We start from the raw sequence: 15,791 nt of genomic DNA, 5'->3' as shown, positions 1-15,791 counted from the left end.
ATGTAATTATAATGAAAAAATTTAAAATATTGTGAGGATCACCAAAATGGGACACAGAGACACAAAGTGAGCAAATGCTGTTGGAAAAAAAGGCACCGATAGACTTGGCTGGACGCAGGGTTGTCCCAGACCTTTGGTTTGTAAAAAACACAGTATCTGCAAAACATGATAAAGCGAAGCACAATAAAAGGAGGCATGCCTGCATAGCAGAGAAAACTTAGCCTCAAAGAAGTTATGTGATTTGACTGAGGTCACATGGCAATTAAAAGGCGTTTGGGTGGCTCAGTTGGTTAAGCGTCTGCCTTGGGTTCAGGTCATGATCCCAGGGTCCTGGGATGGAGCCTGGTATCTGGAGCTCCCTGCTAGGCTTGGAATCTGCTTCTCCCTCTCCCTCTGCCCCTCCTCCCTGCTCCTGTGCTTTCTCCCATTCTGCTCTCTCTCTCTCAAATAAAATCTTTTAAAAAAAAATAAAAGGTGAAGTCAGAGTCTTAATTTCCTGAATCCTTGAATTTTTCATACCATAATTTTATATTATATAGCTGTGTGCATTATAATGTGTATGTGCGTTTGGCAATAATAAAACTCATTTGAAATGAATTTAAAGTGCTACCTAAGGGATATTAATAGGGAATTAAAATTTTGTGTAATGAATTGAGAATTATAACCTATACTTTCAACCCACCTTTTCAAATGGGGAAATATATATGTATATGTCTTCTTAAATATATATGTATATATAAATATAAATATAGATAGAAATAAGGTGAGTCTTATATCTTCGTGTCACTTTTCACACAAAGGTATTAAAGTCCTTGAAAAATGTCATTAACCCCATCTGTGCTTAGGCCACGGAGCCAAAAAAACCATTAATCCCCTGAGGAGAGGCAGTGATAAAATGTCTAGACCATACCCGAGACTGGGATCTGGGGAAGAATTCATTTGTCCAAGCTCGCCCAAAGTCTGTAGATGAACCTGGAGATAGGAGGTAAGGCTCTTACCAACAACCACGTTAATTTGGGATTATCATTAGTTGATCACCCTCGACAGAACTGATCAGGACCTGCCGGGCCGTGCTGTTCAGAAGCACACACCTTCCCTGCCCCTCACCTCACTGCTTGCTTTAGTGTGGGGCCCTAGGCAGCGCTCTGTCAGAATGCCGGCATCCCTGCTCAGGGTTGGGGGCCCGCCCCACACATCAGGACATCTGGTGGCTTCACATCCGAATTCTGGGTGCTGCCCCTGTCATACCTCCTGGGGCCTGACCTCTGGGCCTAGGCACCTCTTCTGGGTTCCTGGTCCCTGGCACTGACTCGGATTCTGACCTAGCTCAGCTTTCAGGGGAGCCTGCCCAGCCAGGCTCGAGCTCCAGGCCGCGGCACCCCCTCAGCCACGGCGCCCACTGCTTCAACCTGTAGTCTTTCTTGCCCAGACTTACACCCTGTGGTGGCTTATGATACTGTATCTTGTGTCATGTAGGGGTAGAGTTGGACACTGTGGTTCACGTCCCTCCTCCAGCACTTATATGCTGTGGGACTTACTGACCCTCTTGGCCTCAGCTTCCTCATCTAGGAGATGGGGTAATAGGACCTATATCAAAAAGCTGTCTTGAAGATTGTGTGTGTGTGTCTACCACTTGAAACAGTGCCAGACCCTATTTAAATGTGTACCTGATAGGACAGCAAGAAAGACCTACACAGTCTTGCGAGAGGAATCAAGCAAATCCAAGTATAAAAGAGGAGCTATAGACCTTACTGCTTTTATCAGTTAAATTTCTTTTATGGTGTTAGCTGACTTCATATGAAGTAGATGATGTTCATGATTAAAAAAGGCTAGTAGTTAACAACTATTGAGCATTTTCTTTGGGCAGATGCTCCGCTCAGCATTACATTACCTAATGAAATTCCCACAACGACCCTGTGATATAATTATTCTTCCTGTTTACAGATGAGAAACTGAGGCCTGAGCTACTAAATGGTGGGGGCAGAATTAAAAACCAGGACCAGCTTTTAGATGAGTCCACTGATGAACACATCCTGACCAATTCATTTTATTCAACGTCTAGGGGGGTGGTGGTTGTTTGTGACTGGGTACAAGATGCCATTTTACTTCTCTTCTTAAAAGATTTCCTGTCAAATTCTTGGGAGGATGTTTTATCTTCTTTTCACGAAGGCTTTGTAAACAAGGCCGTACATATGTGGATTACAGGTATTCAAATCTATCGTGCCTTCACCAATAAAACCTGTACCAGAGGGTGACTTGGATTTGTCTTTTCCCAGCTAGGGTAGGAGCTGCCTGTGGGGTAGATACATTAGTAAGAAATCTCTTTCCTATCTGAATAGCGGTTCAGTTGACTTACAAAACTGACAGCACATTTTGACTGATATTGATAGTGTAAGAAACATGGCAGCAGAGATAATGAAACAAACCACGTGTTTCTTCTTAGGAAGAGCTAAGCCTTTTCATGAGGAAAGCTGGAGACAGAATTTTAAATGTCCTGTCAATTCGTTCATTTAGTCTAATTTTCTTTCTCAAAGGGGAAATTGCTCAAGACCATTTTGGTTCCATTCAGTTCACTTAATGCAACCGTTCTTGGATGTTTTATTTTTACAGTTTACAAATCGAGCCATTCGAAATGGTTAATCATTTCCGAGCTCTTGTTTTCAGCCAGTTGGAGCAGCAGGGCTTAATAACAAATGGAAAGATATGTAATTTTGGTTGATTTTCTTTGGTTTCACAAAGAGATGTGGTAGGAAGTCCAGTTGGTTTCCAGCTTAAGTTAGTCAGGAAACACTGAGTTCAGGGGTTTTTTTTGTGTTTTTTTTTTTTTTTTTTTTTAATCTTTCAGCTTATTGCTAAAGGTGACTTTTGTTGTGGGTATCACTTGGAGCTCACTCTCAAGTGTGCTTTCTTCTGGTGCACGTTTTCTGAAGAATACCTCTGGAGGAAGACGGCATGCATTATCCCATGGGTGGAAAAAAGGAACGTTGGGAAGAACTCAGAAGACCTGGATTTTCATCCTGGTTCTGTGGCTAGAATGACTGTTGGACTCTGGGCAAATCCTTTACCTGTTCTGAGCCTCCATTTTCTCATTTGTAAAGGGGAGTGTTGGATTGGATCATCTCTTTCTCTCTCTCTTTTTTTTAATTATGATAAAATACACATAACATAAAATTTACCACCTTAACCATTTCTAAGTGTACAGATCGGCAGTATTAAGGATATTCATACTGTCACGGAGACAATATTCCAGGACTCTTTCCATTTCACAAAACAAAATGTCCGCATTAAACAGCTCTCTGTTCTCCTTCCCTGGCCCCTGGCAACCATCCCTCTACTTTCTGTTTCTATGAATCAGATGATGCTGTAAGTGGAATCGTACAGTGTTTGTCTTTTTGTGTCTGGTTTCTTTCACTTAGCATTATGTCCTCAAGGTACCTTGGTGTAGCGTGTTCCAGAATGTCCGTCCTTTTTAAAGCTGAATAATATTCCACTGTGTGTGTACAGTATATTTTCTTTACCCACTCCAATGCTATTTTTAAGTCTAAACTTGTAAATTTTCCACGATCCTCATCTACCGGCCAGCTTGGGAGTGGGCAGCTTGGCCAAGGGATGGGCAGCAGGCTAGGGGTGAACGCTGAGTGGCATTTCTGGTTCCAGTATTTTCTAGTGGGCTTTTCCAAAAAGTCTGTGTTTTATCAGAAGTAAGTGTCACTTGATCCCAAGGCGTAACAAAGCAGTACCCAACTATGGGGTTCTCCTCCACTCAGTGGTATTTCTGTTCTTGAGACAAAGATAATTGTAGGAAATGCTGCCAAAGGTAGATACTGTCCTGTTTCCTGTTTCCCTCTCTCCCCTCCCTGTCTATTGTCATGGTCCCTTTGGCATTCTGAGAGGATACATCTCTGTGTGGCTGTATCTTGGCTTTTGAGCTGTTCCCAGTTTTGTTGGTAAAGGCTCACAAGTGCATTTCTTATTGCAGTCTGTGAAGAAAATTGAAGGATACTTGCCACTGTCCAATTGTTATAATTATAGTGAATGGCAGTTGGAAGCAGAAAAGGACAATTAGGGAGAAAATTCCTTCCTTGTCTGCTGGAGAAGACCTTGAAAACAGCAGATTTAGCCGCTGACACTTTGCACTTTGTCAGAGAAATCTTTTACGAGCCCTCCCCTGATCTACCCAGGATCAGGATCGGGTGTTTCTGTGCCCACGTCCAGATTTCCTGTGTCCAGAGCTCTGTAGCTCACGAACCGCAGGCTGCGTGCTCCTCGGGCCCCGTTGAGGCCCCCAGTGCTGGTCCTCAGGTGAAAGAGAACATCGTGGTGATGTTCTGGATGCCAGTATGTCGGAGCCCACAAGATGATAAATACCGTAATTAGTGGGGCTCATCTTCATGAGCCACACACTGCCAGCATTGAAACTGTCTCTGTTTTGTTTGCCATGCTTTTGAGTTCATGGGGGTTTTTAAATGAACTCTCCCAAGAACATTGTGAACCAGTTAAGCCTTAGCTTTAGCTCCATTTTACACAGGAGGAAAGAGGCTCAGTTCAATTACGTGACTTGCCCAAGAGCACGTAAGAAGTAAGAAGGGGCCTCGTGGGAGGCTCCTGTCATGACGCGGAAGCTCATCTTTGCTCTCCCCCCCTCCTCCTCCCCCCGCCCCAGTTTTAGGGAAGCATTGCCAAGCTCTCCTCTTCTCCGTCTTCCCCCAAATGTTACTATGTACCATGCATATTTATTTGGTGTTTTGCTAGCTTTGTTATGTGAGGAGATTTATCTTTTTCTCTTTTGTCCAAAATACAGAATTTGGAGAAAAGTGGTGTCTCAAGGAAAAATGACATAGGTAAGTAATGATTTTTTTTTTAAACTTATGAGTATGTACCCAGGTATATTTCTTCTAAATTATATTTCAGTGAAATGAATTCTCTTTCTGATTTTATTTAGAAGGTCAGTATTGCTGTGCAAATGTTCTGTCTTGGGCCTGGCCCCACATCTACCCTCATGAAGACCCAGGGAGAACACTTTTCAGATTGACATAGTGGCATGTGATTTATACTGGAAACAACAGCCAGTAGGTTAGATTGAATTCCCTTGACCCTCATTTATTGAGTTTCCAATAAGGGTGGAGGACTGGGCCAGGTGACCACTGTGGGGGTGACGGGGACAAGTAAGACACAGTCTCTGTCATTCTAGGCCCACACTTAGTGGGAGAAAAGGACTAACCTCTGCCTGGGCCAGATTCCCCACTTGTGGACTTGCAGACACCACTTTCCCTAGGGGTTAGCTTACCAACCACATCTGTCAAACTATCCCGAGAACCCTGGTACAGAAGCAGCTACTTGCGTCATTGTAGACACCTTGTACCCCCATCACAGCCCCTGTGCACCCTTATTTGTCCTCCCTTTCAGTATATTGTAAGCATCTTCAAAAATGTGACCATGAAGTCACAGTTGTTGTTGTTGTTTTCTGGTATTGTGAGAAATATGCCCCCGTGTTTTGATGAGATGATAAGGCTGACGTCTGCGTGTTGGGTCTTTTCCCAAAGGCTGTGAACTTTGTCGATGTCGGTGGTCCCAGGGTAGGCCGTGGGGACCTCCAAGGTGGGCCCTGGACAGGAGAGAAAGGGCACATTTTCGTTTCTAGGCTTCCTTTCACAGGCCTGGGTTCTGTGGAGTCTAGAAGGCAGGAGAGGGCCCCTGGGTGGTACAGGGAGGATGGCCTGTGCTGGGCCCCGGGCATGCATGTCTTCAGCTCTGAAGGAGCCGCGTTGGTTCATTGCTTTTTCTTCTTTATGTTATGATACCCTGGATGGCTCAGCCACTCCTCCCCATGTGGAGATGTTCTCTCTGCTGCCAACACTTGTGGGTTTGGGCATTTGTTTGTGTGTTTATTTTATGAGATTTGATGGGGCTCTTGTAGAAAATGATTATTTTTTATTTTTATTTTTAGAGTTGGGGGGCAGAGGGGAAGGGAGAGAGAGAATCTTAAGCAGGCTCCACGTCCAGCATGGACCCTGACGTGGGGCTCCATCTCATGACCCAGAGATCGTGACCTGAGCCAAAATCAAGAGTTGGGTGCTTGACCGACTGAGTCACCCAGGCACCCTGAAAGTCTGAAAATGGTTATTAAATGAATTAATGTCACTAGTCTGGGACATGGGCTTGAAAGTACCAAGGGGGAGTTACCTGGATAAGTAAATTGACATTCTTGCAATTACAAATGGCAAATCTAGTGATATGTGATTTGGTATTAGCATATCCAAGAAAGACCCAGGAGCCTTATTTGCCACAGTGTTAACCTGGGTCTGCAGGCCCAGGGGCTTTGGGGGGGTGTGTTACAAAAGTAGCCTCCCAGAAGAATCAGAGTCTCACCACACTCAGGGTGGGGTAGAATTTTTTGTTTTGGCTCACTGCCTTGTCAGTAGATTTCATGGGTGACAATTATTCTCACCAAGTAGAACACAATTGGAGTGGCTCTTCATGTATTGTGTGTGTGCATATTTATTCCTCAGCCTTAAGTTCTAAGGCTGCTTGCTATTCGGCTTTTATCAGAAGAACCCCACACTGATTTCTCCTCAGAGAGACAGCAGCAGGATGGAATCCATGTTTCTAGATTACCTTGGACCCGGAAGGATTAGCGCTTAGTAGAGCGTTTGGCACGCGATAGGTGCTCAGCAACTGAGAAAAGGAAAACCTTTGATTTCTTTTTCCTTCAAGGAATTATTATTTCTCCTTCAAGGATCTTTTCTAATGGCCTCCTTGGTTCCATCACCTTTTCTTAATGCTCTGCAACTTACCACTGGCCTCAGACCCACACGGGTTCTTTCCTAGTCTTAACTGATTTCTTTATCTTCCTCTTCTGGCCCATTATGCCGCTCATTGTTGTCAGGCACTCAGTGTACGACATTCCTGGAGGGGGATTTATTGTACATTCCTGGAGGGGAAACAACGACCATCTGTCTTGAGTTGTGATAGTGTTTGCCGTTGACAAATTGCAGTGAGTTCAGGGGAGTGTGACTGAAGTGATAAGGAGATAGGGGGATCGTCTTATTTAGCTCCATTGACTGGGCAGCAGGAGCTTAAGAGTCAGAGGGTGGGACAGCACAGGCAGAGAAGACCACCACCAAGGTGAGCCCTGGGGTCTAGACTCAGCCAGAATGTGGTCCAGTTAGGGAGGGCTTAGGATGTCTCTCAGAAAAATATTTCTCGGAGCTGATATAAAGAACATCAGTAATTTAAGTATATAAGCAGCTTTCAGCACCTAACTGTGCTAACCTGGTTTATTTATTTATTATTATTTTTTTCTGGAATGCAGGTGGGGCTGAATGGCTTGTAAATGGCTGTCATTCATTATTAACAGCGTTTTAGGAACTGGGTTAGGTGTACCCTTACTCTTCTGCCTCAGCACCAGTAACTGCCCCATATGCGTCCTGTTTCTCAGCCATGCCTAACTGTTACTGTTTTCAGAGCCCTAATTCCACTTGCTCTCCCACACCTTCCCTGTCCCCTCTTTTGCGAAGCTCCTCCCACCTCTCCTGTGGGCATCCCCAGGACACAGGGTCCTCATCGCTTCTTCTGGGAAGGCCCCACTCTCTGGGGTCCCGGATGGCTCTGTGGCCCTTCCCTCGTTTGAAAGCTATTAATCTAAAGATCCACCCTCTTGGTGTGCACTTAAATCCTTCATGATCTGATCTGGCTGAGCCAGCCTCCCCCTCTAACTTTATCACTGACCATTCCCTTCACCTTTTTCTCAGAAATGCCTGACAGACTCCCCAGTCATCGATTCCTGATGCCACAGAGAGAAGGCAGGCTGTGCGCTCTGTGATAACCCTGCTTCCTTCTTTGCCCCTGATCTGCTACCCTCTGTGCCTGAGTCTGCAGAAAATTGCTGCATTTTAAAGGAAGCACAGGAAATGCCCCTTTCCAGAAGCTCTCTTGCACTTGCCACCCCCCCTTCCTCCCATAGGTCCCCACTTGGCTCTGTATTATAATGGCTGCCTTCTGACCTCTGCTCAGGCTCGCTCTTGCTGGGGCCGTGCTTGCTTCTCTCAGCGGGCCAGAACCATGCACTCAGTACAGACTTAGACATGTTTGCTGGATGAATGCACATAGCATGTGTGATCAAGGCATGAGAAGAAGGAAGGTGATGATTTCTTAGTAGCAGGAAAAACAAATACAACCCATAGCACGTGACTCAGGTACAAGCAAAGGAGAAGAATTCCTTTTTTTTCTTCTTGCAAAGCCTCTTCCCCATGTGGAAGAACTGTTGTCTTTGTGGGACGGTAGGAATTTTGCTGATCTGGTAGAAGAAAAGGCAGGAGTTGATTACTGTAGGATTAACCTTTTGACAGATGGATTTGCTCTTTTAAAAACTCCAGTATGAATTATTTTGAATATATAGGAAGGCGCAAAGAGTAATATAATGAATATTCATGTATCTACCATCTAGTTTAAGAAATAAAACCTTCCTAATACGGCGGGAGCCTTTTTAACCATGATCTTGATTTGGTGTTTATATCATTCGCATGTAATCTTTTATATTTTCTGATCGTATATGATATGTATATATATGCATATGTATGGTATATATCCATCTTATATATATTTGTGCTTATCTTTTCACAAATGATTGATGATTGATTTTTTTTTTTTTTAAAGATTTTATTTATTTATTTGACAGAGACACAGCAAGAGAGGGAACACAAGCAGGCGGAGTGGGAGAGGGAGAAGCAGGCTTCCCGCGGAGCAGGGAGCCCGATGTAGGGCTTGATCCCAGGACCCTGGGACCATGACGTGAGCCAAAGGCAGACGCTTAACAACTGAGCCACCCAGGCGCCCCCAAACCATTGATTTATATGGTTATTCCTTTGTAGCTTGCTTTTGTTTTTCAGTCTGTAGGATTCATCTATAATATCCATCTGGATTGATGCATCGAGTGCTAGTTAATTTTCGTTGCTGCATAGTATTCCAATTTGTATGTCTTATTAGTGGGTGTTTGAGTTGCTTCAAATTTTTTCCTTTTACACAATCCTGCTGTGAGCACTCTTGTTATATATCCTTGTTTATACATATGCAAGTTTCTCAAGGATGATTAGTAGGAGTGGAGTTTCTGGGTCATCGGGAATGTGCATCTTCAGCTTTATTAGATTTTGTAAAAATTATTCTCTGAAGTTTATTTCATTTTTAACAAAAGTAAGTCTTTATAACTCCTCTTTTGATATGTCACTTACATTGATGTTTCAGATATAGTAGATCAAATATTACATTTCAGTAGAAACATAAGATATTCGTTTAAGTCTTATCTGTGTGTCCTATTTATAGAGCCAAGAAGCTGATTTGAAATAGAGGTGGGTATGTAGAATGTTCATATTTATATAAACTCCTATAAGAAAAGAATTAGGTCATATTCAGTAGGTTGTTGAGCATTTCCTTTTAAATTTTTTATTGAGTTTTAACCAAAGAGCATTTTGGATTATTTTTAGGATCTAGATGGCTCACTGTGGAGCTATTTATTGTATGAATATTTGAGTGATTGAATAAATGAATGGAACTATAGAACTGAACATAAGAACAATAAAACACATGGGATAAAATTAAAACCAGATTATGTCTCTAAGTCGAGGTGTTGAAAGGCACAGGGTGGGGGGTAGGTCCCCACATTCGTTGCTGTAAGCCGGGCTGGAGGCTACAGTTTATGTGGAGTCTGCCTTCTGCCAACGCCCCTGTCTGGAGGCAGGGTGCTGACCCAATGGCTGTTTCTGTCTGTTGCTTTATTGCAAACTCAGAACCTAACATGCTTCTCCATTGTGGAGGCTGAGCAACCATCTTGGCTGGCAAGACCTCCAACAGTCCTCCCCCGTCAGTGGGCCTAACATTCGAGAGGGTTTACTCTGTGCTCGTCATTGCAAGCAAGCTGGCCACCCTGAGGCGAGTCTCTAGGGGGCTGGCAAATGCTTCCAGTGTTGTTGTAGATGGGCTTTTATGCCACACTTCTTGCTGAAGCCCTGCTCCTGTGGAATTGTGGCTATTTTCCTGGAGATACCACTTAATTCTGGCTAGGTGCCCTGTGAAGTAGAGTAGAGATTATGGAGTTATTTATTTGCAAGCTCTCATGAACTGATGGGACAGAAACAGTCACTGTTGAGTGTCACCTTAAAGAGCCATCCAGAACATTCTTGCGGTAGTGTTATTAGTTTGCTAGGGCTGCTGAAACAAAGTACCACAGATTGTGTGGCTTAAACAACGGAAATGTGGCTCACAGTTCTGAAGGATAGAAGTCTGAGCTCAAGGTGTGAGCAGGGTTGGTTTCTTCGGAGGCCTTTCTCCGTGACTTGTAGATCCGGTGGTTTCACATCATCTTCCCTCTGTGTGTCTGTGTCCAGATTTCCTCTTTGTGTAAGGACACCAAATATACCGGATTAGGACCCCCACCAACAACCTCACTTTAACTTAAGTGCCTCTCTGGAGAGACCCAGTCCAAGTAAGGTCACATTCCGTGGTCCTGGGGGTTAGGACTTGAACTGATGACATTTGGGGGACACCCTTCAGCCCATAACAGGTAATGGTGCAGTGTAGGATTATGTGTGGCTTGTTCGAAGGCTAGTGGCAAACAAGATTTTCAGCTACTGGGGAGGCCGGTGTTGTAGACATTTTCATACTTTCTCACATTTACCGTCATTGTTTCGACAGATGCAGGAGCGGATTCACAGTTTGTTACCACAGATTTGATCCAGTACAGTGAGCTTATTTACTTGCTAACTTCTAGGAAGGATGTTTCAGAGATCAGTTTAAAAAGAGATTTTTGTTGCTATGATTACATTTAAATTGATTTTTTTCCCTAAGAGTTTATGGCCTGAAAGCTTGCCTTGCAGCTTTTTTTTTTTTTTTTTTAAACTTGTTTTTAAGTGTATTTCAGTTGTTGAAAAATAAATACCTGAAAACCTTTTTATTTCCTTTGGTTCTAGATTTAAAAGGAATTGTATTTGTCATCCAGAGTCAAAGTAATTCTTTTCACGCGAAGAGAGCAGAACAGTTAAAAAAAAGCATCTTAAAGCAAGCAGCAAATCTTACACAGGTATGTAGTCATGGCTGGGATGTCTGCTAGTTACTTATTTGTTGTTACTTTCATGTTTTCCAAAGTACTCCGTTTGTAGAGAATCCGTTTTATTTAGATAAGAGTAATTCTTCTGACTTGTTTTCCTTATTTAATATTGACTTGTTTAAAATGCTGTTGTTAATTCCTGATGCTCAATGCATCATCTTCTAAATTCTTCTTATTTTTTTTAAATTTAAGGGACTTGCATAATTGTGTAGGACTATTGTGGTTTTGTCATAAAGTATGATAAGAAGTGGAAGGAATAATATTTTAAAAGCAGGGCTTAAAATAGCAGGGATAATTAATATTCAAAATTTTAATACCAGGTTCTAAGGCAATTTTCATGTTGAAGTAACATTTTTATTAACCTTAGTGTTTCCTCCATGAGTCTCTTAATCTGTTTTTTAATTGGATATCATTAATTGGACTTTTGGGTTGATTTGTAATGTAATATCCAAGAAGGATTATGGAGAGAAAGATCAACACATGCAGGTACATATTTTAATAATGTTTAAAATAGGCATGAACTGAATCTAAAGCTGCTATGAATAATGCTGGAGGTTTGAATAAAGGAAGATCTACCTTGTCTTGCCATAGGGGTGCTTTCTTTAGCCGAGCAAAAAAAAATTCCCCCACGCCTGCTTGCTACACTGCATTGCTATGGCCTTCAAGACAGACATGCTTGTCTATAGATGAAGGCCATTCCTCATCTCTGTCGGCAAGAACTCTTTGACAGGAGATGTGTATCTCTGATGCATTGCTTTCTTTCTGTTGGTGAGTGCTGGGAAATAAAGGATTGGAAATATCAATGGACAAATTAACCTTAATGGTATTCAAGGCTGAGACACTGCTGAACATAAGGTTTAGTTGTGCTTAACCTTCAGATGTTTTTTTTTTTTTTTTTAAAGATTTTATTTATTTATCTGAGACAGAATGAGAGAGACAGAGAGCACATGAGAGGGGGGAGGGTCAGAGGGAGAAGCAGGCTCCCTGCCGAGCAGGGAGCCCGATGCGGGACTCGATCCCGGGACTCGATCCCGGGACTCCAGGATCATGACCTGAGCCGAAGGCAGTCGCTTAGCCAACTGAGCCACCCAGGCGCCCACACGGGGCTTTTTCTTTTTTCTTTTCTTTTTTTTTTTTTAAAGATTTTATTTATTTATTTGAGACAGAGAGAATGAGAGACAGAGAGCATGAGAGGGAGGAGGGTCAGAGGGAGAAGCAGACTCCCTGCCGAGCAGGGAGCCCGATGCGGGACTCGATCCCGGGACTCCAGGATCATGACCGAAGGCAGTCGCTTAACCAACCGAGCCACCCAGGCGCCCCAGATGTTTTACCTATAAAATTCATCCAACCTTCCAGCATCCTCACAAGGACAGGTCTTTGCCTCCCCTCCTTGGAGGATCATACTTTCTCAAGGGAAAGGAAAGACTGGCATGCTAGAAGACAGATTGTTTTTTGGTAATTGGAGATAGGAGCAGGTGATGAGTTTAAAATACTTTGTTTGGAAACCCAACTTTGGAGATTTCTACTAAATCTTGTCTAATTTCATCAGAGAGGCAGACATGCAGCAGCCTTGACTGGATGGCCTTCTTCCATTTGCTCTGGTAAAGGCACTAGTGGAGAGGCCAAATGAAGGCCGAGGTGGGGAGGATGGGGAATTGGTAGCCTGAATAATCCCTCAGTTGGGTCCAGACAGGCATTAATGGAATTTAGCTCAATTGGGCCTTGGCAATTACCCCAAATGCATAATCAGTGATGACACCAGGACAGACTTATGTATGCCTTACTCATATGAATTAAGAACATGTGTATCTTCATGTAACCATATGTGTCCTTATTCTCCAAAATACCTTCCATCTTACAGAGGCAGAGTCATGTGTTTTAGATTATATATCTTCCCCATTTAATCCAGGTTGTTCTGCTTTTTCTTCCTCCATAGCACCTTAAACATAATGGGTATTCAACATATGGCAGTTGAATTGAATCCAGAGGAAATTGAACAAATTAAAATGAAAATTTAAGGGCACCTGGGTGGCTCAGTTGGTTAAGCGACTGCCTTCGGCTCAGGTCACGATCCTGGAGTCCCAGGATCGAGTCCCGCATCGGGCTCCCTGCTCGGCAGGGAGTCTGCTTCTCCCTCTGACCCTCCCCCTCACATGCCCTCTGTCTCCCATTCTCTCTCTCTCAAATAAATAAATAAAACCTTTAAAAAAAAATGAAAATTTAAGTAAATTATTTTCTCTATTTAAAAACTTTTTTTGTTAATTCTTAAGTTGATAGTGGTGAATCCCTCTCATATTAACTAGAATAGCTATTTTACTTCTCCCAGTGAAACAACAGAATGTAGAGAAAAGAGTAGAGTGAAAAATTGAGTATGAGTTGGGGCTAGGAAAATATGATCTCATGAGTAAGTGAATCTTTGAGAGACAATATGGAAAAGAAGAAGAAAATTCACTTGACTACTTTAACACAGACAGCATAGCAATGACTTAAGGAAGGTAGAGATTTATTTCCACTCACAAATAGTCCGTTGGTGGGTGGGCCAGGGATTGACAGCTCTGCACCAGGATCCTTCTGTTTTGTTACTTTCCCACGGGCTAAAGTGTCTTGTCCTCATCGGCATGGTTGGAACTGGTTAACTACCGTGACATTGGCATTCTGGTGTATGTTGGACAACCAGTTTCCTTTTAAGGATATGAACTTGAAGTGGTAATACGTCATTTCCATCATTTCCCCCTACATCCCATTGTCAGGTGGGCACACCTAGGCTGGGAAAGGTAATATCTAGTTGGGTGGCCTCTGGATCCAGCCAAAATGCAAGGAGTTCTAATTACTGAAAGCAAGAAGGTGGTTCTAATCACTAAAAGGAAGAAGAGACAAATTGATATCACTGCTAAAGTCAGGATTTTGTTTACATATCAAGGACTCACCTAGTCAATAGCATTTATCTGTGAACCTCTCATTCATTCATTCATTCATTCAGTACTTACAGAGCAAAGCACTGGGCATGTAGGCATCAGCAAAGCATAGTCCTTGTGCTTGAAGAGCCCACAGTCCAGGAGAGGAGACAGTCCCATACACGGGCAATTTTAAAGCAAGGCGCAAGTGCAGAAAGACAAGTACTGCATGATTCCACATACTTGAGGTATCTAAAACCATCAAATTCATAAAATCAAAGACTAGGGCGGTGGTAACCAGGGGAGGACCAGGGGAGGGGGATGTGAGGAGTTAGCAACAGGCATAAAGTTTCAATTACGTAAGATGACTAAGCTCTGGGATCTGCACTCCAGCATTGTACTCTGTTGTACACTAGAAAGTCGTTGCGAGGACACAGTTCATGTTAAGTGTTCTTACCACAATACAATAAAAATAAATAAAAAATCAGGTACTAGTGAGGTTAAAGAGGGGGAGGGAGCAGGGAGGGTTTCTCTGTAGACAGGTGAAGGCGGCCAGGTGAGAAACAGGAGCATGTTGCGGAGGAGGCGGGCAGTGTGCGTGCCACAACCTGGAAGGTTAGGTAGGGACCCGACCGCAGGGGAGCTGTATGTCCTCTTAAGGGCCCAGGCCTTTCTCAGGGCCTCTCAGGGGGGCACTCCGGGCATTTGAGAACTATTTCTTTGAGATCCAGGACATTTAGCATCTCTGGCCCCAGGAGGAACCAACAGTCACTGTTACTACAGGTACCGCCAGTTGAAAGCGGCTGCTAGGGAGAGCCATGAGGGCCTCCGCATGTCAGCTCTGTATTTTAAAACCATCACTCGGGTGGCTGTGAGGAGGACAGCTGAACAGACCGGAGACTGGGGCAAGGAGCCTAATCCACGGTTCTTGGAAGCTGTCCAGGGTGATGCTGCTCAAAGTGGGGGTGCAGAGCTCTGCTGGTGCTTCGTCAAAGGCAGTGTGAGAGGCACTGGGCCAGGGGTGAGGGGTGGAGCTGGCTGGGGTGTTGGTGGTGGGGCGTGTGTGAGGCCAGAACCGGGGCAGTTGGGGTGAAGGGCTGAGAAGTCAGGACTGGTGCCCAGCTAGGGCTGAGGTGGGGTGGGGTGGGGCTGCCATCTGAGGCACAGGATGGGATTTGCAGGTTTGCAGGGTGCAAGATGACTTCGGGTTTCTATCCATGAAGTCTGAGGTGGAGGTGTCAGGTGCTGGAGGCTGGATATTTGTTTGCTTGAAACTCAGAACAGTTTGACCAGAAGGTGGTGGCTTTGGAATCAGGAACATACATAGGTAGTGGCTGAGAGCTTGAAAGTACTTCTTCCAGGGGAGCAGCGGGATCCTGGGGAGAACCATGGTTTGGGGACTGGGCAGAGCAGAAGCCCTCTGGGGACGTAGGAGGAGTGTGTGAGACACAGAGAAGGTGCATTGTCTGATGTCAGGGAACCTGAAGGAATAGGCTTTCAAACAGTGATCAGTACTGTCCTGTTCCCTAGACCGGACTTGTAAGACGGGGTCTCAGAAATGTCCATTTCACTGGGCTGTCTTATGGGAATTCCTGCCTGTGTACTTACCTCAGGAGGCGTCCTCACTCAGAGCGCTTTGCTGTTGCTGGTGCTCTTGTTATTGTTATTTCTCTTCTTAATTGTGGTTTAAAAAAAAAAGCGTGTAAAATTTGCCCTCAACCCTTTTTAAGTACTGTAAAGCACATTCACATTGTGTAACCAATTTCCGGAACTTTTTGTCTTCCCAACTGAAACTGGAT

The 15,791-nt window shown here is 43.9% G+C and overlaps 1 protein-coding gene across 1 annotated transcript in view; it reads left to right on the top strand.

The window, feature by feature from the left end:
* The first annotated feature begins 966 nt into the window (after positions 1 to 966).
* The window catches only part of B3GLCT (beta 3-glucosyltransferase), a 99,372-nt gene continuing 84,547 nt past the window's right edge, over positions 967 to 15,791 (top strand). Inside the window, exons 1-4 of the mRNA XM_044913600.1 lie at positions 967 to 985; positions 1,945 to 2,087; positions 4,802 to 4,841; positions 10,962 to 11,071. Of these exons, the coding sequence (XP_044769535.1) occupies positions 967 to 985; positions 1,945 to 2,087; positions 4,802 to 4,841; positions 10,962 to 11,071 (312 nt within the window). The remainder of the gene's footprint in view (positions 986 to 1,944; positions 2,088 to 4,801; positions 4,842 to 10,961; positions 11,072 to 15,791) is intronic.

The sequence above is a fragment of the Neomonachus schauinslandi genome, chromosome 3 (genome assembly GCF_002201575.2).
Source record: "Neomonachus schauinslandi chromosome 3, ASM220157v2, whole genome shotgun sequence".
Classification (NCBI taxonomy): domain Eukaryota; kingdom Metazoa; phylum Chordata; class Mammalia; order Carnivora; family Phocidae; genus Neomonachus; species Neomonachus schauinslandi.
Note: the sequence above shows the minus strand (reverse complement) of the source record. Positions and strands in the feature narration are given on the sequence as shown.